The sequence below is a fragment of the Protopterus annectens genome, chromosome 2.part2 (genome assembly GCF_019279795.1).
Source record: "Protopterus annectens isolate FY-2018-M chromosome 2.part2, PAN1.0, whole genome shotgun sequence".
In the NCBI taxonomy this organism is placed as follows: domain Eukaryota; kingdom Metazoa; phylum Chordata; order Ceratodontiformes; family Protopteridae; genus Protopterus; species Protopterus annectens.
In genome coordinates this window covers 295,174,588-295,197,558 of record NC_056730.1, presented here as the reverse complement: position 1 = coordinate 295,197,558, position 22,971 = coordinate 295,174,588, and the positions used below count along the sequence as shown (strand labels likewise).

At 44.6% G+C, this 22,971-nt stretch overlaps 1 protein-coding gene across 1 annotated transcript in view; it reads right to left on the bottom strand.

Moving 5' to 3' along the window:
* The window catches only part of CHD1 (chromodomain helicase DNA binding protein 1), a gene marked incomplete in the record, with an annotated part of 4,694,407 nt that overhangs the window by 1,677,666 nt on the left and 2,993,770 nt on the right, over positions 1-22,971 (bottom strand). Inside the window, 1 exon segment of the mRNA XM_044063873.1 lies at positions 16,828-16,976. Coding sequence (XP_043919808.1) covers positions 16,828-16,976 — 149 coding nt within the window.

The window sequence follows — 22,971 nt, the reverse complement described above, 5'->3', positions numbered from 1 at the left end:
AAACCACATTGCAAAGTATGCTTTCCAACTTTTTCAGCTGCATGCAATCCAGTCCTGCATGTCCTTGTTTTCTTCACATTCAGAGTTTAATAACATTTTCTGTTTAAGCAATGCCATGACATGTTGCTGATATTTGAGCATATGAAACTGACAGTTTAAGGCCCTTATAGCCAAGGTAGCAGATGTGTAAACGTTTTCCCCCATCTATCCAGTGCCCTAGAATTTCTTTCAGAGGGGGTAGGGTTTTTTGCAGCGGAAGCCTCAACTCCTTTGGTACCCTGTGAAACAGTTTCTGGGTCTGCAGCAGGGTTTTTAAAAAGGAATTTATGAGAGTCAGGAACCCTGTAATATCTGTCAGGCTTAACAGGAGCTGGAGGTAAGGAGTCAGGGGTAAGACTAGACTCCGAAAACACATCTACAATATCTAATACAGGTGGAATGGCTAGTGGCCTGTGTTGTGGAAGTAAAAGGAAATCCCTGATCCTCTTTTTAGATTCTGAAAAATCTTGGCTCTCCCAGGGGAAATGCTCCCTCATGGTATGCAAGGTTTCCCCAAAAGAACAGTCCTCTGGAGGAGAAGCTGAAGGTATGGATTCTTCAGCATTAGAATCCTCATAGGAGGAAGAGAATATTCCTTATCAGAAGAGGAATCAGAAGAAATAGAAACCTGATCTGAAGATTCATAGTCAGTCTCTTGCCTTGGCCTCTTATCAGGAGGGTGATGGGAACCCCTGATCACGGTAATTACGTCTTCGGCCATTTTGAGCATCTGTTTTTTAGGCATAGAGGCCTGTCCACGTGGCTCTCGAGTTTGTTTCTTTGCTTTAGTAGGTGCTTTAGTCTTTGCCTTTGAAGCTGAGGTTGGTTTAATGTAAAGATGTTTAGGTCTGAATACACCCACAGAAACTGGTGCCTGCTCAGCGGCTTCGGACCCATCTGAAGGAATAGTGTCCGAGGCTCCAATACCTTGAAGTTTCGAGCGGCATGGCTGACTCCACGTGGGAGTCGTTAGCGGCCTGTGACTCTAAAGTAGCGGGCGTCAGGGGCTGCGAAAGTGCCTCAATGAGAACTGGCGAACGGCTTAGGAGAAGCTTCATCATCGGTTTTGGGCCTCGTTTGCCTATCTCTCTCCTTATCTTTCCGTTTTTTTGTGAACTCCGGTAGTCGGATGGCTATCCCGATGACATTTCTGAATAATTAAACCGGCGTCCAAAATAGTTTAAAGCAAAATCATAACGACGCTTAATAGTGCATTGGTTAAATCTAGCACAAAACCGACAACCATCAACGTTGTGATCAGGGCATAGGCAAGGAATACAGTAAGAATGAAAGTCCTTATGAGGCATTTGCTTTCCACAAGAAATACAATTATTTACTTTTTCTGACATCGGTCTGGAGCAAGAAAAAAGTTTTCCCAATGGGGTACTTAGCTTTACTGAAGACTTCGGATCTGAAACTCGAACACGAAAATCTCAGGAGTCGACCGACTGGCACTTGCGAATTGCTTCTGCTTCGGGCACCGCATGGCAAGAAAGACTAAAGAAAATGGCATCGGCCGCATCTTTTATACCCCTGACAACGTGACATCAGAGAAGGGGCGACAGCAGCAGACGCAGGACCCAGGACTTCGGAATTCAGGCCGACTGAGGGTAACCTGCCAGCAGGATTACCCAAATGTAATGACTGCAACAGTGAAACATGAAGAACATCAGTCTTGAGTAAAAACCTTGTCCTTTTTCCTGTTTTGGTACAGTCTGAATGGCCCCCATATCCATGAGGGACATAACCTGTTTCTGTGTCTCTGCCCATTGATTTTTTGGCAGATCTGGCCAACCATTTGCCATTGGCAGAGTGTGGAAATGGAATCTGTATCCCTGTGATAGGATGTTTAGTACCCACTTGTCCCGGGTTATTAACTGCCAATTTTGAGCAAATAGTGCTAATTTTCTCCCTATGGGTGCTGCCAAAAGATAAGTGCTTGATGTAGGCAGAGGGAAGTCATTGGGTTTGCTTTCTGTAAGTTTGCGCTTTATCTCCGCCAGATTTGGAGGTGGAAGCACCCCATTGCTTTGACCTGTATGAATCTTGCAGCTGGTATCTGGAACCCTTAGGGCGTCTGGATTTGCCCCTTTGAACTCTGTTTGAGACAGGAAAGAACCAATTTTTTGTAGGCCAGTGTTTACTGAATCTTGGTGGCTGAACATAAGAAGTCTTTGATAGTTTGCATAGACATAGCTTTGTCTTCCATTTTCTTTAAAACCTCTTCTGCCTTAATACCAGAGAATCATGCTGTAAAGGTGCATCTAGCAATTTAGCTTTAACATGATCAGGCAAATTTTGTTCCTTTAACCAGGCATGCCTCCTAATCACAGATCCAGTAACTGCGGCCCTGCAGGAGGCCTCTAAGGAATCCAAACCACATTGCAAAGTACGCTTTCCAACTTGTTCAGCTGCATGCAATAATTCCGGCAATTCTTTATTTTCTGCACATTCTGAAATCAAAATAATTTTCTGTTTCAGCAATCCCATAACATGTTGTTGGTACTTAAGCATATGAAATTGACAGTTTAAGGCCCCGACTGTCAAGGTTGCAGATGTATAAACCTTTTTTTCCCCATCTGTCTAGTGTCCTTGAATCTCTGTCAGAGGGGGTAGGATTTTTTGCTGTTGAGGCCTTAACTCCCTTTGGATCCTGTGAAATAGATTCAGGATCAGCAGCAGGGTTTCTAAATAAAAATTTATGAGAGTCAGGGACTCTGTAATATCTGTCAGGCTTACTGGGAGCCGGAGGTCTGGAGTCAGGGGTCAAGCTTGACTCCGAAAACACATCATCCACAATGTCTAAAACAGGAGGAATGGCTAAAGGCTTGTGCTGAGGGAGAAGGAAATCCCTGAGCCTCTTTTTTGATTCTGAGAAGTCTTGACACTCCAAGTGAAAATGCTCCCTCAAAGCATGCAAGGTTTCTCCAAATGAATATCCTCAGGAGGAGATGCAGATGGAATAGACTCCTCAGCATCAGAATCCTCATAGGGAGGTATAGATAATTCCTGATCAGAAGAGGAATCAGAAGAAATAGAAACCTGATCTGAAGATTCATAATCAGTGTCTTGCCTAGGCCTCTTATCTGGATGGAGATGGGTACCTCTGATCAAGGTAATAAGGTTTTCAGCCATTTTGATCATCTGTTTTTTAGGCATAGAGGCCTTTTTTAGTTTTAGAAGTTGCTTTTGTCTTTGGCTTTGCAGCGGTCGTCTGTTTGATGTACAAATGTTGAGGTCTGAATACACCCTCAGAAGCCGGTGCCTGCTCAGCGGCTCCGGACCCATCCGAGGGAGATACATCCGTCGGTCCAATACCTTGAGTATCTTGCGGCATGCCAGACTCCACATGGGTGTCGGTAGAGGCCTGCAACTCAAAAGTAGCGGGTATCAGGGGCTGCAAAAGCGCCTCACTGAGTACCGGCGAACCGGCGACTGGCTTAGGAGAAGCTTTGTTGTCGGTTTTGGATCTCGACTGCCTTTCTCTGCGTTCTTTATGTACTCCGGTAGTCGGATTGCTATCCGACATTTCTGGGTAGTTAAATCTGTTTCCAAAATACTTTGATGCAAAAATATACCGATGCTTAATAGTGCGTTGGTGAAATCTAGCACAAAACCGACAGCCAGACATGTTGTGATCAGGGCCTAGGCAAGGAATACAGTATAAATGGAAATCCATATGAGGTATTTGCTTCCCACAAGTAATACAATTATTAACTTTTTCTGACATCAGTAAAAAGCAAGAAAAAAGTTTCCCCAACTGGGTACTTAGCTTTAGTGAAGACTTCGGTTCTGAAACTCAAACTCGAATATTTCAGTAGTCAGCCGAACGGCACTTGGGAAATGCTTCTGCTTCGGGCACTGCACGGCAAAAGAGACTAAAGAAAATGTCGTCGGCTGCATGTTTTATACCCCTGACGACCTGACGTCATGGAAGAGAAGACAGCAATGGACGCAGGACCCAAGACTTTGGAATTCAGGCCGACTGAGGGCAACCTGACAGCAGATTACCCAAATGTAATGACTGCAGCAGTGAAACACGAAGAACTTTCCTGTCTGCATGGAAGATAATGAAGGGCTCCACTGCCATGAGAGCCTGTAATTCACACACTCTTTTTGCTGAAGTGATTGCTAGAAGGAAGGTTGTTTTCCAAGAAAGGAATTTCAACTCTGCAATTGCAGCTGGCTCAAAAGGAGGGAGAGTGAGCTTTTCCAATACAAATTTAAGGTCCCAGGCTGGAGTAGGGGCTCTCCTTGGGGGTCTTAAATTTTTGGCCCCTCTGAGGAATTGCTTTAGTAGAGGGTGAGAGAAGAGGGGTGGTTCAGAATCATAATGTGCTGAAATGGCAGAGGCATGAATTTTAATAGACGAGAAGGATAGGCCATTGTAGAATACTTCTGTTAAGTACTGAAGAATATAAGGTAAGCTGGGCACTGTTGTGCCCACCCCCTGAGTCTGGCTCCAGGAACAGTATATTTTCCACTTTTCATCATAGGATTTTCTAGTACTAGACCTCCTTACCTCCAGAATACAATCTAGCACCTGCTTACTGTGGGATGCTATTGGAGAGCTCAAGGAATTAGCCAGGCTGCAAGGTTCAGGGTTTGAAGCTGAGGGTGCAGAATCTGGCCCACCTGCTGGGACAGCAGGGAAGGGTTCTGAGGAAGGTGCTATGGTTCCAGCAGTGTCATACTGCGCAAAAGGGGGTACCAGTGCTGGTGTGACCAGTCCAGTGCAATCAGTATAGTCCTTGGTTTGCCCTGTTTGATCTTTAGCAAAACCTTCGAAAGGAGAGGCAGAGGGGGAAAGGCATAAACTGAGAGGCTTTCCCAGGTGAAGGACAGGGCATCCACTTTCCAAGCTGGACTGTGGGAAGTCCTTGTGCAGAATTTGTCCAATTGGTAGTTTTGAGGGGAGGCAAACAGGTCTATCTCTAGAGTCTCCCATTTGTTCCTCAAGAGGTTGAATATTTTTGGTTCCAGTTTCCATTACTGTGGGTCCATGAGATTTCTGCTTAGGTCGTCTGTCAGTGCATTTAGCTTGCCTGGCAGGAATTGAGCTTGTAAGTGCACTTGGTAGCTCAAGGCTGTGTTCCACAGTGCCATGGCTAGTCTGCAGAGAGGGTAAGAATGGGTTCCCCCCTGCTTGCTTATGTACCACATAACTGTGGTGTTGTCTGTCTTTACCAATAATTGTCCTGGAAAAATGTGGTACCTGAAGGCTGTCAGGGAATTCTGTACAGCTAACATTTATTTTTGGTTGATATGCAGGTGCATCTGTCTCGGGTTCCATTTGCCCTGAATGCACTGCCCTGCAAAGTGAGCCCCCATGCATAGTCTGATGCGTCTGCTGTTAGGGTTTGGGCGGCACGTGGTAGAGTGAAAGGGAGCCCTTTGTTGTGATAGCAGGCCTCTGCCCACCAAAGGAACTCTGTCTTTATACAAGGAATGATAGGAATCATTGATTACAGGTCCTGAGAATGTTGACAACACAGGCTTCTTAGATATCATTGCAGTTTCAATGCAAGAGGCCATGAACCCCAGGGCTTGCAGAATTTTCCTTGCAGATAGCTGGGTCTTTGTGGCCAGTTGTTTGAAGTAGGTTGTTAAATAAACTTGTTTCTCTAGAGTGAGGAAAGCCATCTGGGAAGTTGTGTTCAAGCTTGCTCCAAGGAATACAATTTGTTGGTAGGGTAACTAGGCGAGATTTATTTTCGTTTATGGTGTACCCCAGTGAGTTTAGAAGTTTCTTTACGAATGCCAGATGCTTTAATAGCAATTCCTGGATTTCTGCCTGAATCAGACTATCAAGTATGGGCATATTTGAATATTTATCTGCCTGCAAATGCAATGGCTAGAGCAAGACACTTTGTGAATACCCTGGGTGCCGTAGATAAGCCAAAAGGAAGTGCAGAGAAAGTACAGTTGTGTACCTACCATAAATGTAGATGCTAGAGTGTATTCACTGTTGCAATCATTACACTTGGGTTATCCTGCTGGCAGGCTACCCGCAGTCGGCCTGAATTCCAAAGTCCTGGTCCGGCGTCGGTTGCCTTCACCTCTTCCCTGATGTCAGTGTGCCAGGGGTATAAAAGATGCAGCAGACGCCATTTTCTTCCGTTTTTCTTGCCCCAGATGTCAGGTGCCCCCAAAAATGAAGGCTAAATGTTCTGCTTATAAAAAAGCATGCAGTAACATAATAATTACCTTCATCTACAAGCAAATACACCACATAAGTTGTATAGAATAGAGAAGTATAGATAAGTCCCAGCAATGAAAAGGGGGACGGAGGGAGGGTAACCTGGACTGCAACAGTGAATACAATCGAACATCTACATTTATGGTAGGTACACAACTGTACTATGTTCATCGTGTTTCACTGTTGCAGTCATTACACTTGGGTGGAATCACAAAGTGAGGTTGGGAGGTTAGACCTAAATAGAATTAGGAGTGGCTATGAGGCCCTGCAGACCTGCAGTGGTAAAGCCTGCTCTGGATTTAGAGTAAAGAGGTAAATGGTAGTGCTTTATAAAAGTGTGCACTGAAGTCCAAGTTGCAGCCTCCAAAATATCCTTGGCTGGTACTCCTCTGAGGAAGGCTGCTGCTCTGGTTGAATGTGGCCTAATGCCCTTAGGCACTAATTTCCATGTTGTGAATAGCAGAAACGAATGCAGTGGCCTATGCATTTTGAAATAGTCTGCTTTGAAATAGCCTTTCCTTGTGATCCTGCAGCATATGCCACTAAAAGTTGCTCAGTCTTTCTGAAAGCTTTAGTTTTGTCCATGTAGAAGCGTAACTGTCTGTGTATGTCCAAAGAATGCAGAAGTCTCTCCCCTTTGTTCTGTGGGTTTGGATAAAAGGTAGGCAAATGAATGGTTTGGTTAAGAGCCACACTGGACACTACCTTAGGCATAAAAGTTGGGTTTGTCCTTAGAGAAACCCTGTCCGGATGGAAAATAATAAAAGGTTCCACCGCTAGGAGCAGAGCTGTTTTCCATGATATGAATTTTATCTCAGCTGCATTGGCTGGCTCAAAAGGAGGCAGTGTGAAGTTTTCCAAGACAAAATTGAGATCCCATGCAGGTATTGGTGCTCTCCTTGGAGGTCTTATGTTTTTGGCCCCTCTGAGGTACTGCCTTAGCAGTGGATGCGAAAAAATAGGTGGGGCCATATTGTAATGAGCTGAAATGGCAGAGGCATGGATCTTAATTGATGAGGAGGATAGGCTTTTGTCCAGCATCTCAGTTAGGCATTGTAAAATCTGAGGAATATTTGGTACAAGTGTGTCAATTGCTTGTGCCTGGTTCCAAGCATAGAATCGTTTCCATTTTTCTGCATAAGATTTTCTGGTGCTGAGCCTCCTGGCCTCCAAAATAACATCCATAACCGCTTTAGAGAGAGGTGTGTTCTGAATGGTTACATTATCCGCCATGCAGCCAATTTTAGGGTTCTGAGTTGGCTGTGCAGGATCTGATTGTTTTGTTGGGTCAGTAAATGAGGAATGTGAGGTAATGCCCAGGCTGGGCCTTGAGACAAGCTCTTTAGGAGTGGATACCAGTGCTGGCGTGGCCAATCCGGGGCAATCAGTATCATTTTTGGCTTATCTTGTCTGACCTTTAGGAGTACCTTGGGGAGTAGAGGCAGTGGAGAAAAGGCATATACTGTAAGAGTTTTCCAGCTGAATGACAGCGCATCCACTTTCATGCTTGTTTGTGGTAAGTCCTTGTGCAGAATCTCTGTAGTTGGCAGTTGTGAGGGGAGGCAAATAGATCTATGTCTGATCATCCCCATTTCCCTGTTATCATGCTGAAGACATGTGGATCTAGTTTCCACTCGTGAGGATCCATGAGGTTTCTGCTTAGTTCGCCTGCCAGTGCATTTGTCTTTCCTGGCAGGAATTGTGGTTGTAGGTGTACTTGATAGGTCAAAACTGTGCTCCACAAAATCATGGCTTGTCTGCAGAGGGGGTAAGAATGTGTGCCTCCCTGCTCGTTTATGTACCACATGACTGTAGTATTGTCCGTCTTTATCAGCAGTTGTCCCGGATGAATTAAATCCTTGAAGGCTGTCAGGGCATTCTGTACAGCTAGCATCTCTTTTTGATTGATATGAAGGTGCCTTTGGCTTGGGGGCCATGTGCCCTGAATACATTTTCCTGCCATGTGGGCCCCCCAGGCATAATCTGATGCATCTGTTGTTAGTGTCTGCCTGGCTGTGGGTAAAGTGAATGGCTGTCCCTTGTTGTGGTGACAGGCCTGTTCCCCCACCATCGAAACACCTGTTGCAGGCAGGGAATTAGAGTAATTAATGTTTCCAGGCTGTGGCAATGTTGAGTCCAAACACTTTTTAGATACAACTGTAGCTTCCTCATATGCAGTCTTGCATATGGAATTAGCAGAATGCAGGATGCCATGAAGCCCAAAGTCTGCAAAATTTTTCTTGCAGATAACTGGGTCTTTGTTGCCATGCTTTCGAAGTAAGAAGTCAGTTGCCTTTGTTTGTCTGGCGTGAGATAAGCCATCTGGACAGTTGTATTTAAGCTTTCACCCAGGAATATTACCTCTTGAGAGGGTACTAGTTTTGATTTCCTTTCGTTTACTGTCTACCCTAGGCAAATTAGTAATCTTTTTACAAACACCAGATGCTTTAGTAGAATGTCTTTGTACTCTGCTTGAATAAGGCAGTCGTCCAAGTAGGGATATATTTGAATTCCTCTTTGTCTGCAAAATGCAACTACTGGTGCCAGACATTTTGTGAAGACCCTGGGCGCAGTAGATAAGCCAAAGGGCAGTGCAGAGAATTGATAGTGCACTGAGCCAGCTATGAATCTGAGGTATCTTCTGCAAGATTGTCTGATTGGGACATGCAGGTATGACTCTTTGAGGTCCAACGTTACAAGCCAAGCCTTCTTGCCCAGCCTCGACAGAAGCTGCTGCAGAGACAACATTATGAATTTTGGAACGTCCAGAAAAGTGTTTAGAACAGACGGGTCCAGAATCGGTCTCCAGGCTTTGTCCTTTCTGGGTACTAAGAAAAGTCTTGAGTAAAATCCTTGTCCCTGCTATTGGTGTGGTACTGGCTGAATAGCCCTCATGTCCATGAGAGATGAAACTTGTTTTTGTGCCTCTGCCCATTGATTGTGCGGCAGGTCTGGCATACCTTTTGCCTTTGGAAGGGTGTGAAAGTGGAACCTGTAGCCCTGAGAGACTATGTTTAAGACCCATTTGTCCTCAGTGATCATGTGCCAATTTTGTGAAAAAAAAGTGCTAGCTTTCCCCCTAAGGGTGCTGCCAAAAGATAAGTGCTTGGCATTGGCAGAGGAAAGTCATTGGGACTGTTTCCTATATGGCTGTGATTTGTCTTCTCTGCTTTTGGAGGTAGTAGCACCCAATTGTTTGGGCCTGTATGAGCCCTGGGGTTGTTGTCTGCCTCTAGGTTGTCTGTATCTGCCTCTTCATGGCCTGTCTGACACCGGAAAGGACCAATTCTTAGAAGGCCAGTTCCTGCTAAATCTGAGAGGTTGTACCTATAAGAAATCCTTTACTGTCTGCATAGATTTTGCTTTATCCTCCATTTTCTTCAACACCTCTTCTGCCTTAACACCAAACAAAGTATCATGCTGTAATAGAGCATCCAATAATTTTGCTTTAACATGATCAGGCAGATTCTGTTCCTTTAACCAAGCATACCTTCTAATAACAGAACCTGTAACAGCGGCCCTACAAGAGACCTCCAGTGAATCAAAACCACATTGCAAAGTATGCTTTCCCACTTGTTCAGCTGCATGCAATAAATCCTGCATTTCCTTGTTTTCAGAACATTCAGAATTTGTCAACATTTTCTGTTTTAGCAGTGACATTAAGTATTGCTGATATTTAAGCATATGAAACTGACAATTTAAAGACCTTACAGCCAAGGTAGCAGAAGTGTAAACTTTTTCCCCCATCTGTCCAGTAACCTAGAATCCCTATCAGAGGGAACAGGGTTTTTAGCAGTAGAGGTCTTGACCCCTTCGGGACCCTGATATTATGTTTCTGGGTCAGCAGCAGGGTTTTTATAAAGAAATTTATAAGAGTCTGGAACCCTGTAGTATCTGTCTGGCTTAACAGGTGCAGGAGGCAAAGAGTCAGGAGACAGGCCGGACTCTGAAAATACATCATCTGCAATGTCTAGAACAGGAGGAATAGCAAAAGGTCTATGCTGGGGTAGTAGAAGGAAGTCTCTGAGCCTTTTCTTTGATTCTGAGTAATCTTGGCTCTCCCAGTGGAAATGCTCCCTCATAGTATGCAGGGTTTCCCCAAAAGAATAATCCTCAGGAGACGACGATGAAGGGATAGATTCTTCAGCATCAGAATCCTCATAGGGAGGCAAAAAGTATCCCTGTTCTGAAGAGGAGTCAGAGGAAATGGAAACCTGATCAGAGGAATCATATTCTGTGTCTTGCCTAGGCCTCTTATCAGGAGGGGGATGGGAGCCCCTGATCAAAGTAATTAGGTCTTCGGCCATTTTAAGCATCTCTTTCTTAGGCATGGAAGTCTGTCCAAGAGAATGCTGTACTTGTTTCTTTACCTTTAAAGCTGTTTTAGTCTTTGTCTTGGAAGCTGAGGTTGGCTTAACATATAACTGTGTAGGTCTGAAAACACCCTCAGAAGCCGATGCCTGCTCAGCATCTCCAGACCCATATGAGGGAATAGTTTCTGAGTGTCCAATACCTTGAGTATCCAGAGGCCTAGCTGTCTCCAAGTGGGAGTCGGTAGTGGCCTGTGGCTCTGAGGTAGCGGGCGTCAGGGGCTGCGAAAGTGCCTCACTGAGAACCGGCAACTGGCCTAGGGGAGGCCTCATTGTTGGTTTTGGACCTCGGATGCCTGTCCTTTTCCTTTCATTTTTTATAAACTCCGGTCGTCGGCTGTTCCAATGGCATTATATAATTAAACCTTCGGCCAAAGTAATGAAAAGCAAAATCGTACCGACACTTAATAGTGCGCTGGTTAAATCTAGCACAAAACCGACAGCTAGCAACGTCATGGTCAGGGCCTAGGCAAGGAATACAGTAAGAATGAAAAGCCTTATGAGGTATTTGCTTCCCACAAGCATTACAATTGTTAACTTTTTCTGACATCGGTCTGGAGCAAGAAAAAAGTTTCCCCAACAGGGTACTTAGCTTTATTGAAGACTTCGGATCTGAAATTCGATTTCGAAAATCTCAGGAGTTGGCCGACCAGCACTTGCTAACTGCTTTTGCTTCGGGCACCGCGCGGCAAGAAAGACTGAAGAAAATGGGGTTGGCTGCAACTTTTACACCCCTGGCGCACTGATGTCAGGGAAGAGGCGACAGCAACCGACGCCGGACCAGGACTTTGGAATTCAGGCCGACTGCGGGTAGCCTGCCAGCAGGATAACCCAAGTGTAATGACTGCAACAGTGAAACACGATGAACATCTGAAAGTGCATGGAGCCTGCCCTGAAGCATAGGTATTTACTGCAAGATTCCCTTATTGGAATGTGCAGGTAAGCTTCCTTTAAGTCTAAGGTTGCCAACCAGGCATCTGTGCCTATCATAGGAAGCAGCTGATCAAGTGTTAGCATCTTGAATTTTGGGATTACCAAAAAAGTGTTTAGAATAGAGAGGTCCAGGATAGGACGCCAGGAGCTGTCTTTTCTGGGTACCAGGAAAAGTCTTGAATAAAAACCTTGTCCCCTTTCCTCTGCTGGAACAGGTTGAAGAGCCCGGATACTTAGAAGATAGAGAACCTGCTGTTGAGCCTCTGCTCACTGATTTGGTGATAGGTCTGGCCAACCGTTTGGGGTTGGTAGGGTGTGGAAGTGGAATCTGTATCCTTGGGAAACTATATTCAAAACCCATTTGTCCTGGGCAATAAGTTCCCAGTTTTTTGCATGCAGGGCAAGCTTTCCTCCTAGGGGAGCAGGTAGTTGAGCAGGGCTTGGAAGGGTTAAGGTAAAGTCATTGTGCCATTTTTCCGTAGGGGGGGGTCCTTACTACTCCCTGCTTTGGAAGTGGGAGCCCCCCACTGCTTAGGCCTGTGCGTAGTCTGAGACTGTAACCTAAGTGGTTTGCTGTTCCTGGGTTTGAACTGAGAAAGCCTGAAAGAGGCTGGAAAGGACCAATTCTTTGAAGGCCAATGCCTACTAAATCTGGGATGCTGTACTTGCAGGAAATATTTAACAATTTGCATAGATTTAGCTTTTTCCTCCATCTTTTTGAGGACTTTTGCTTTGTTTCAAACAGGCAGTATTGGTTTAAGGGAGCATCCAGTAATTCAGCTTTAACATGATCTGGCAAGTTTTGCTCCTTAAGCCATGCATGCCTTCTAAGTACAGACCCAATGGACAGCAGCCCTGCAAGATGCTTCTAAAGAGTAAAAACCACATTGTTAAGTACGTTTAACAACTAGTTCCGCAGAATGCATTAAATCCTGTAATTCTTTGTGTTCAGCACAGTCAGGAATCATCATCATTTTCTGTTTGAGCACCCCATAATATGCTTCTGATACTTTAACATATGAAACTGGCAATTTAATGCCCTAATGGCCAAAGTAGCAGAAGTATATACTTTCTTACCCCATCTGTCCAAGGCTCTAGAATCTCTATCAGAAGGAGTAGGGTTTTTGGCAGAAGTAGCCTTAATGCCCTTTGGTCCTTGGGAAATGGTCTCTGGATCCGCAGTAGGATTCTTGAAGAGGAACTCGTTAGAGTTAGGTACTGTAATACCGGTCAGGTTTTCTGGGAGCTGGAGGTAAAGTGTCTGGGGAAATGCTAGATTCTAAGAAAGCATCATCTACAATGTCCAGAACAGGTGGGATAGCTAAAGGCCTATGTTGAGCAAGGATTAGGAATTCCGTAAGCCTCTTTTTGGAGTCCAGAGTAATCCTGGCTTTTCCAGCGGAAATGCTCCCTAAGAGTCTGTAAAGGTTTCACCAAAAGAGAAATCTTCTGGAGGGGAAGCAGAGGGAATGGAATCCTCTGCATCAGAATCCTCAGGTAAAAAGGGGCAAATCCTGGTAATCAGAAGAAACAGAAATATCAGATTCCTGATCAGAAGAATCAGACGGAAAATCAGTTCTAGGTCTCTTAGAGGAGGAAGGCTGGCTTCCCCTAATTAAGGTAATAAGGTCTTCAGCCATTCTAAGCATTTGTTTTTTTTAGGCATATGGGGCTGAGCATACGGTCTGGACATCGATTTTCTAGGTGTGGGCCGAGTTTTAGGCCTGGATGAAGAAAATGGTGTTGGTTTAAAATGCAAGTCTGTAGGCCTGAATACACCCTCAGAAGCCGGTGCCTGCACAGCAGCTCCAGACCCATCCAAGGTAGAGACATCCGCAGGTTCTATTGTCGAAGAAGCATCTTGCGGCATACCGGACTCCAAATGGGTCTCAGTAGAGGCTTGCGAATCTGAAGTAGCAGGTATCAGGGGCTGCGTAAGTGCCTCACTGAGTACTGGCGGACTGGCAACTAGCTTAATGGAAGCATCGTTGGCAGTTTTGGACCTATGCGGTCTGTCTCTGTCTTTATCCTTACGTTTTTTTGGAATATTGGTAGTCGGATGACTTATCAAAGCCATTTCTGAATAGTTAAACTGAGTACCAAAATAATTTGCTGCAAATATAGACAGGCGACTAATAGTTCGGGGGTTGAACAAGGCACAAAACCGACAGCGAAGGACGTTGTGGTCTGGGCCTAGGCAAGGAATGCAGTATGAATGAAAATCTTTATGAGGAATTTGCTTTCCACAGGTAATATAATTAACTTTTACTGACATCGGTTAAGAGCAAGAAAAAGGATCCCCAACGGGGTACTTAGCTTTTTTGAAGACTTCGGTTCTGAAACTCGAAAACGAAAATTTCAGGAGTCGGCTGACTGGCACTTGCGAACTGCTTCTGCTTCGGGCACCGTGCGGCAAGAAAGACTGATGTAATGGCGTCGGCTGCACGTTTTATACCCCCTGACGACCTCATGTCATGGAAGAAGAGACAGCATCTAACGCAGGAATCCAAGACTCTGGTATTCAGGCCGGCTCAGGGCTACCTGCAGGCAGATAACCCAAATGTATGACTACAACATTGAAACACGAAGAACATCAAATTTATCCCAGCAATCAGAGGTTGTCATATTCAGGATGCTATATGGTTTTATGGGTAAATGCTAAGCAAATCAGTCTGCAGAGTGGTATAAAGGTTAAGGTATTTACTTCACAGACAGAAGGTACAGGGTTCAATTCAGACTTCTAGTTAATGACTAGTTTGCAATAGTTTGTAGACTGTTAGCCTAGTATTTTCCTATGAACTCATGTGGACTATTACAGGCCAGCCAATACCTGGAAAGTGACCAATGTTGAGAATCAAACCCTGTATCACCTGTCTGTGCGTTTAAAACCTTAACCGTTATTCCAACCACAAACCTCTGTCCAACTGTCTGCAGAATATTTTTTTCCCTGGAGGTCAAATACCTCATTGATGTGCAAAATAGGCTAAGGAGGAAATTATGTTTAGCCTATAAATGGTTAGCCAGCAAGCTGAAGGGTCTCTGCTTCTCATTTTTTGGGATTTTACCAGTGAAACATTTCTACTTTTCCAAGGAAAAATGTTTGGGTGATAGAAGAAAGCTCCAAAGTGTCTGAAGAATGACGACTACTTTGAAGTGAACTGGAAACTGGAGCTCAGAAGTCAGGATGACCAGGAAGAAGGCCAGCTACAATGTGAAATTAGTGAATAAGTAGAACTGTAAAACATCAAATCCCATTAGATGTTGTCTAGCCATAGCAAGAGTGGTTCTGCAAGTACTAGTAACTCTAAAGGACTTAAGGTATATGTTGACTGTGTTAAACTGGTACGAATTCTGTAAAGCATAAACTTCACTACATCATTAATGTTTAAAAAGAGACTGTATAGTAACTAAGTAAAAAAAAAAGTTTTTCTTATTAACACTTGCAAAAATACGTCAAGATATAGACTGTATTATTTGTATAAATAAATCAAGATATGAACTGTATGTTGTATTGTAAACCAATTCTATAAAATACATAAGTATTTTAAATTGGATCTAGGGTTTTTTTTTTTTTTTACATGACTGCTGTATACGCAAGCGATGTTAAAGAATTACTTTTCTTAGTTGTACATCACCACAGTCTTTACCTATGTAACAATAAATGTTACAAAGAATCATATAAAACTAACATAGTGTTGTAATCTTGTGCTACCAGGGAGGATATAAAAGTGTACTATGACGTGGGAGTCTTGTCACCTGTTCTATTCCCTCCATTTTATACAGGTGGGTGTCTACAAAACAGTCCTTAGAAGAAGCTATAGACAAGGGAATCAAGTAAAACATCTTGAAAAACAAGTATGAAAATGGCACATCTTTCTTGTATTTACAAAGTTATTAGTGGACTATTTTCAAATTACCACTTTTAGCTTAAGACGATGAACAAACAAGTCCAAGCAATTTGATCTGATCCGTGTGTTCTGAGTGAAATGTACAATGTAACTTTTCAAGACAAGCTAGCATGCAGTTTCAGACCTGCTGAAAAATGTAGCCACTGATTTGCTGCAGCTGACTGTTTCTTCTCCAGTAGTCAGTTCCAAAGCATTTGGAAGCTTTTTTTTGTAGTTGAATCTGACATTTCTGCTCCAGGATTAGAGTAAGAAAATACTGTCATATGTACACAATGTGGGAATAGAGAAAGGAGATTTTACCAACAGGTACATCTGCGAGTAGGTATACAGAAAAAGACAAGCGGTGAATTGAATTTAATGGATGAAAACAAAGAGGAATCAAGGTACTGGGAACAAATAACTCAAGATGGAAAGATAACAACAATCTGGACTGACACTAGAGACTGCCTTCCCTATCAAAGACTGATAGAGTATAGGCAAAGAGAATGTTACCAAGGACTGAACTTTTCGGTTACATCTGCTAGAAATGCCGGAATTTGCATGTGTCAGACGAAGTATTGAAATTAGTTTATTTTTTCCTCTCTGCCTATAACTTCTTCAGGATCCAGGATGCAAATGGCATCAGTAAGAGTATATCAGCTACTTCTGCATGTGCTATAACCCCTCAAGATTGCCCTGCACCAAATCTCCATCAGGATTCACCAGCCTCCACTGGGGATTGTACAATGGGAATGACCACCCTTGACATACATACTACACCACTCCCCAAAGAGCCCCCATAACTAAAATGGAAATAGTTCATCAACTGAGCAGCTTACAGACTTCTGGCTAATGCAAATTTGGACCTAGGAATTTGGTTAAGTGAATCTGAACTCCTTGATGTTGCCAAAAATGAGTTAAGTGGCTGCCTTATGTCCTGGGAAACAATGCCTGCCTGTGTTATCTCATTGTTTTAATTCAGCAATTACCTTAGCAGGCAACTGGAAAAAGAGGCCATGTTTTCCGACTACCATGAGCTTATTATTTCTTTACTCATTTACTTTTTACCCCATTCATAAACAGCCATATAAACCTACCTTGTACAAACTTTATCTGCAAGACAGAATTGAAAGTGCTTGTTTGCCTCAGCAAAATGCTCAGCGTTATTACAGTAAGCCAATGCAAACTAAAAGCATCAAGCTTAGGCCTAAAAGGGCAAAGCTAACTGCACTAAATAAGTGTGCAACTGCAATTTTGCATTGTAGGTATGGAATGACAAAACACTGGCATTATTTTCAACTAGGCAAAATATTGTCTCTAACTTAAAAATGCTACAAAGCACATGAAAACTGGAGAAGATATCACAGCAGAACTAGAACCAATCCTAATACAATTTTACCTTGAAGGAGCACTGCCTGTGTGCAAGACAGTCTTTCCAGTTGTATCCATTCTCTGGATAACAAGGTGATCCAACACCATCTTCTTCTTGGCTCGTTCTATAATATCTTCTTCTACTGATCCTTTTGTAACCAATCTGTAGATGTTCACCTAGAAAATCAACACTTTATTAATATTAACAATAACTGGGTTCTCAAAACCCAGGATAAAAAAAACAATGAAAATGCAAACCTCATGTGAGATTAACTACACAAAAGATGACTGTCTAAACTGATCAACACCAAGTAAATAGGTCTACATATTTATTAACTATGTTAATCAAAACAAGTTCTAAAAAAATACTTCACACAAAAGGCGATAACTTCTACAATTAAAGACCCACAGGAACTCATACATGTGCAACTCACCATAAATAGGGCTTCATACCATCCTTGCAATGTATAGGTCCCCCTCCATATCCCAGGAAATTCATACTACCTATCTCAATGCACTACAGTCCCTCCCCTGTTCAAACCAATATGACCTTGATTAAGGGAATCTTACACCATTTCTCATGCAATAGCTCAGCAATTCCTAAACTTCATTAATACCAACATCCTGGAACAGTTGACCCTTTCTCCTACCAGGGGCACAAACATCCTTGACCTTACACTCAAACATGGGGGAGCGATGTTCCTCACCCAATGTAACACCTTCACTTATCAGATATGACCATAAGGCTGTACTGCCTGAAATAAAAATTAAATCCAGGGGCCAAATGAAACTAATGACCTTTAGGAACTATTCCAAAGCTAACATCTCTCTATTTAGTGACATCTTGGATAAATTCCAAGCAACCCAAAACCCAATAAACACCACAGCATATGCTGAGCTATTTACAAAATCCCTGCACAGCAATAATGATAGGTGTACAGAGCAAGTTGTGCCCACTTGTATTAAGAATAAGATAAACTCAAAAGACAAAGCATTCTGGTGGAATCACATCATCAAATGGTTATACAACAAAAGAAAAAAAATCTTGGCCAAGCGTAGGAGGAGCCAAGTTTAATGTTCTAAAAAAAACCTGACCTATCTAAACAGCAGCTAAGAGGGTTAATAAGAAGTTATGTACCTACCATTACATTCCATGTTAGTTGTCTTCTTCTCGCCTTCTTTCTTGCTGGTTGGGACTCGGCCATCTTCAAAAGCTCGAGAGCTGCTTACTGGCTCGAGGCCCCCCTATATCCCATGAAGCCTGGTGCTAGATACCTAGATCTCATTTGGTAAACCTAACTACAGACATAATAATAACAATTATAATAATAATAATACAGTAAACATGAAGTAGGATGCATGAATTCTACTGGAGAGACTGCTAGTCAGAAGTAATAGCCAGAGAAGACTCAGCCAGTGATAAAAACATAAGGAACTCTTCTCGGTCTACTAGGATAGGGGGATGGAGGGTGGGACGCAAGAAAGAAGGCGAGAAGACGACAACAAACATGGAACGTTATGGTAGGTACATAACTTCTTAATGTTAAGTTGTCTATCTCACCTTCAATCTTGCTGGTTGGGACAGCGTCCCTAGCACCTCAATCCTGGGTGGCTCATCGGAACAGACTCTTCAGAACAGTGGAACCAAAATCAGCTCTGCTCCTGGAGGCCGAATCCAGCTTATAATCTGAAAAGAAGGTATGAGGATTGGCCCATGTAGCTGCCGCACAAATAGTTTCCTTTGGCAATCTTGCCTGAAAAGCCACTGAAGTAGCTAGAGCTCTAGTGGAGTGACCTTTTGGTTTAGCAGGAAGCTCTTTATTCCTTAACTGATATATAAATATAATAATAGATGTCAACCACCTAGATAAGGTTACTTTCGACACCGGTATACCTTGTTTACCCTCAGCATAGGACAGGAACAACTGGTCTGATTTTCTGATTTGCTTGGTTCTATGCAAGTAAAAGTGTAATTGTCTATGAACGTCCAACTGATGTAATTTGTATTCCGCTTTGTTGGAATAATTTGGAAAAAACACAGGCAGGTCAATAGACTGATTCAAATTATTATCAGAAGCAACCTTTGGAAGAAAGGAAGGGTTAGTCCTAAGAGAAACTCTATCATTGTGAAAAACTAGGTAAGGAGGACGAACACAAAGAGCCTGAAGTTCAGAAACTCTTCTAGCTGACGTAATTGCAACCAGAAGAAGGGTTTTCCAAGAAAGAAACTTCAAGCGAACAAGAAGCTGCAGGTTCAAAGGGGGGCAGTATCAGGGAAGCTAAAATCAAATTTAGATCCCACGGAGGCGGAGGAACCCTTACTGGGGGACTGAGTAGAGTGGTCCCTTTAAGAAAAGCTTTACAAAGCTTATGGGACATGATGCTTGTATCAGATAGACCCGTATGAAAGTTTGAAATTGTAGCTAGCTGAACTCTAATCGTGGCAGAAGAGGATCCAGCTCGAAAAAGTTCTGCTAGAAAATCTAAAATATGGTGCACAGGGGCTGAAAAGGGATCTATATTCCTGGTCTCTGCCCATAAGGAAAAACGTTTCCACTTACTAGCATAAGTCTTTCTAGTGGTAGACTTATGCGAAGATAAAATGATTTCACGCACTTAGTGGGAGATGTTCGGAAGCCTGGCTAAGGTCGGAAGTGGAGCAACCAAGCAGTGAGCTGGAGAGACTGAAGAGATTGGTGCAGTCCACCCAATTGATGGATCAGGAGGTCTGGAAGTGGGTCCAGGGTTGCTCTAGAAGGTGATGATGCAGAACGGGAACCAAATTTGTCGAGGCCAGTAAGGGGCAATGAGGATCATCTTGCATCCCAATGTGGTAGCTTTCTGAATTAGTTTGGGAATCAGGGGAAACGGAGGGAATGCATAAAGAAGTCCCGGAGGCCAATCGTGAACTAGAGCATTTCTGGGGAAGTGTCCGGGGAGAGGAAGGAGAGAGTAGAAATTGTCGCACTTACTGTTGAAGGGGGTGGCAAAAAGGTCGCAGCAAGGCTGACCCCATTTGCGGAAGATTTTGTCCGCCACTGTCTGATTGAGAGACCACTCGTGAGGCATGAAAATTGCTCTGCTCAGCCTGTCTGCTATAACGCTGGACTTCCCAGGGATGTGCGCTGCTATCCGAAACCGTTGGGAAGAGATCGCCCACTGCCAAAGTCTGAGTGCTTCTCGACATAAGGGGTAGGACCTGGTTCCGCCCTGCTTGTTGATGTACCATACTACCGACATATTGTCTGTTTGAATTGCAATGGTCCTGGTGGGAAGCGAGTTCTGAAGAGCTTGCAATGCTAAAAGCACAGCCCTCATCTCTAAGACGTTGATATGCAGATGGTACTCGTGAGGCTGCCAGGTGCCTTGGACTGTTCTGCCCTGAAAATGCCCCCCCCCCCACCTGATCAGGGAGGCATCCATGGTCACCGTAGCCACTGGAGGAGGAAGAATAAATGGTCTGCCCTGGTGTATTGATGGGGAAACCATCCACCAAGCAAGTTGGTTTTTGCATAACTGAGTGATCATTATCATGTGAGACATTGAAAGTTGCTGGAAGGACCATTGTGTGAACAGCATCCACTGAAGAATCCTCATGTTAAAACGAGCAAGGGGGACTAGTATGATAGCTGCTGCCATGAGACCCAATGTTCTTAGGATGAATCTGGCCTGAATTTTTTTGCATCCTAATAAGACCTGCACATGTCGTCAAATGTCTAACACTCTGTCTACTGGAAGTCCCGCTGACATGTCCTTGGTATTTAAGTTTGCGCCTATAAAGGTAATAGATTGACAAGGTGACAATGCAGACTTTTCGAAATTTATTGTGATGCCTAGTTTGGAGCAAGTTTGGATGGTGTTGTCTCTGGCTCTCAGCAGGTGATGCCTGGTGGTTGCAGTAAGGAGCTAGTCGTCTAAATATGGAAACACCCGGAATCCTTGCCGTCTCAGGTGAGCGGTAACTACTGCCAAACATTTGGTGAACACCCTGGGGGCTGTGGTGAGACCAAAGGGCAGAGCTCTGAACTGATAATGACCGGCTCCCAGTCAGAAGCGGAGGAATCTCCTGGAGCGTATATCCATTTTGATATGGTAGTATGCGTCCTGAAGATCTATAGAGCACATCCAATTGTCCTGACCCAGAAAGGGTAAAATGGACTGTAGCGTGACCATCCGGAACTTCGTTCTTTGGACAGACCTGTTTAGTCTGCTGAGATCCAGAATGGATCTCCAGTCCCATCTTTTTTACCAAAAAGAACCTTGAGTAAATTCCAGATCCTTGCTTGCCTGCTGGGACTGACTGGATGGCTATTTTTCTTAGCAGTTTTGAAATTTCTTGAACTGCTTGATCCCTTAGATTGGGTGGAACATCTGGAAGGGATTTGTTGGGAATGTAGGGAGTGCGAAGGAAGGGGATTTTGTAGCCTTCGGATATGATAGACAGTACCCATTTGTCTTGTGTTATACTTTGCCAGGCTTTTGGTTACAGCAATAATCTTCCCCCGACTGCCTCCGAAGGTGGACAGCCGGGCAGCACCTCAGCGATGCTGGAAGGGCTTGTCAGAGAAAGAGTCTCTTTGGCCCTGATTTGGCAGAACCCCTCTGACCCGAGGGCGGCGTCTATTGTTGTTCCCTCCTCTGCCCCTGGAGGGGAACTCTCCACGTGTGTCAGGTACGGCTCCCCTGGGGTTTCCGGAACCACATCTTCCCACTCTTCTGACCCTTGGGATACGGTCTTGAAGGAATGGAAAAACGGACTCCCATAGCAGAGAGAGTCTTGCTTTCTTGCTCACACTTGGTAAGGGTATCCTTCACCTGTGGTCCAAAAACAGCAGAACCATCAAAGGGGATGTTGGTGAAAGACACCCTGAAGGGTTCCGCAAAGTTACATAACCGCATCCAAGCATGCCTCCTCAAGGCCACGCCTGTGCCTGCGGCTCTACTCGCACCATTGGCTGCACAAGAGATGAGCCGCATGGAGGAGTTTACTACCGAATTAAGAGTCACCAGCTGGGAGGCAACCGTAGCCTGGGCCCCCGCAGCTGATGGATCTTGAAGGGCATCTCCTAGCTCTTTAAGGAGATCCCTTTGAAGAAGGGTAAAGTGGCACAAGTAATTCAGAAACCTCATGGAGAAGGTCGCTGAGGAAAACATCCGCTTCCCACATCTGTCCATCATCAAAGATTCCTTATTAGGGGGATGGACAGACGAAGTTTCAGCCAACTCCTTTTTTGTGGCCGCTGCTACCACCATGGCATCAACGGGAACACCCTTGGTCAGAAATTGCTTGTCTTGTGGGGCAGTAATAAAGTTTGTGGGCCTGCGGGGAGTTGGTTCCATTGTGTCTGGAGCTGACCACGCCTTTCGATCCACCACAAACATCAGTGGATCGAAAGGCGGAGACACCCAGGAGGTGGAGGGTCGGGAACCAAACGCGCCGAGGAATACAGACTCATCCTCGGAAGGGTTAAGGGTAGTCCAGTTCCCCCTCTGCCTAAGAATCTCAAGGATGTCTGAAAAGGAGACGTCCTCAGAGGGGGATCTCAGGGACCCTTCCGAATCCTCCAAGTCGGTATCTGAAGTGACAGACTCAGGGGAGTCAACATGCTTCCTCTTGCATTTCCTCTTTCTAGGGGGCTCCTCTGAATAAAAGGGGGAGGCCTCGGAAGAGGAAGATACACCCAATGGTGTGCCCTGGAGCACTTGTTCCCCACGCTTGGGGTCTGGAGGAGGGGCAGAGGCAGGAGCAGGCACCATAGGTGGAGGAGCCGATGAGGCTGACCGTGGGGCTGACTCAGATGCCAGCACACTCCTCATGACCTCGAAGGCGCCTCTTCCTGATATCGGAGAAGGCTCCGAAGAGACCAGAATCCTTCCCGGCACCGAGAGACGGCTCCGAAGCCGATGTAGGAGCCAAACTCACCTGCGCCGAAGCTCCGAGAGGGAGAACGGGGTCGGACATGGGTCCGATGCCACTCGCCCCCTCGGAGCCGACGAGGGAGGCCCGGCGCCCAGATCCCTCCAAGGACGGCACCATGGAAGAGATTGGAGCAGATGGAAATGAAAGGGTAGGTATCAGTGCCGACGGTACCACGATCCCACACCCAGCATGCTCTGGCTTCGAGCTCAAGGGATGAGTCGAAGGAGGAACTACTGCAGAGACAGGTAGAGC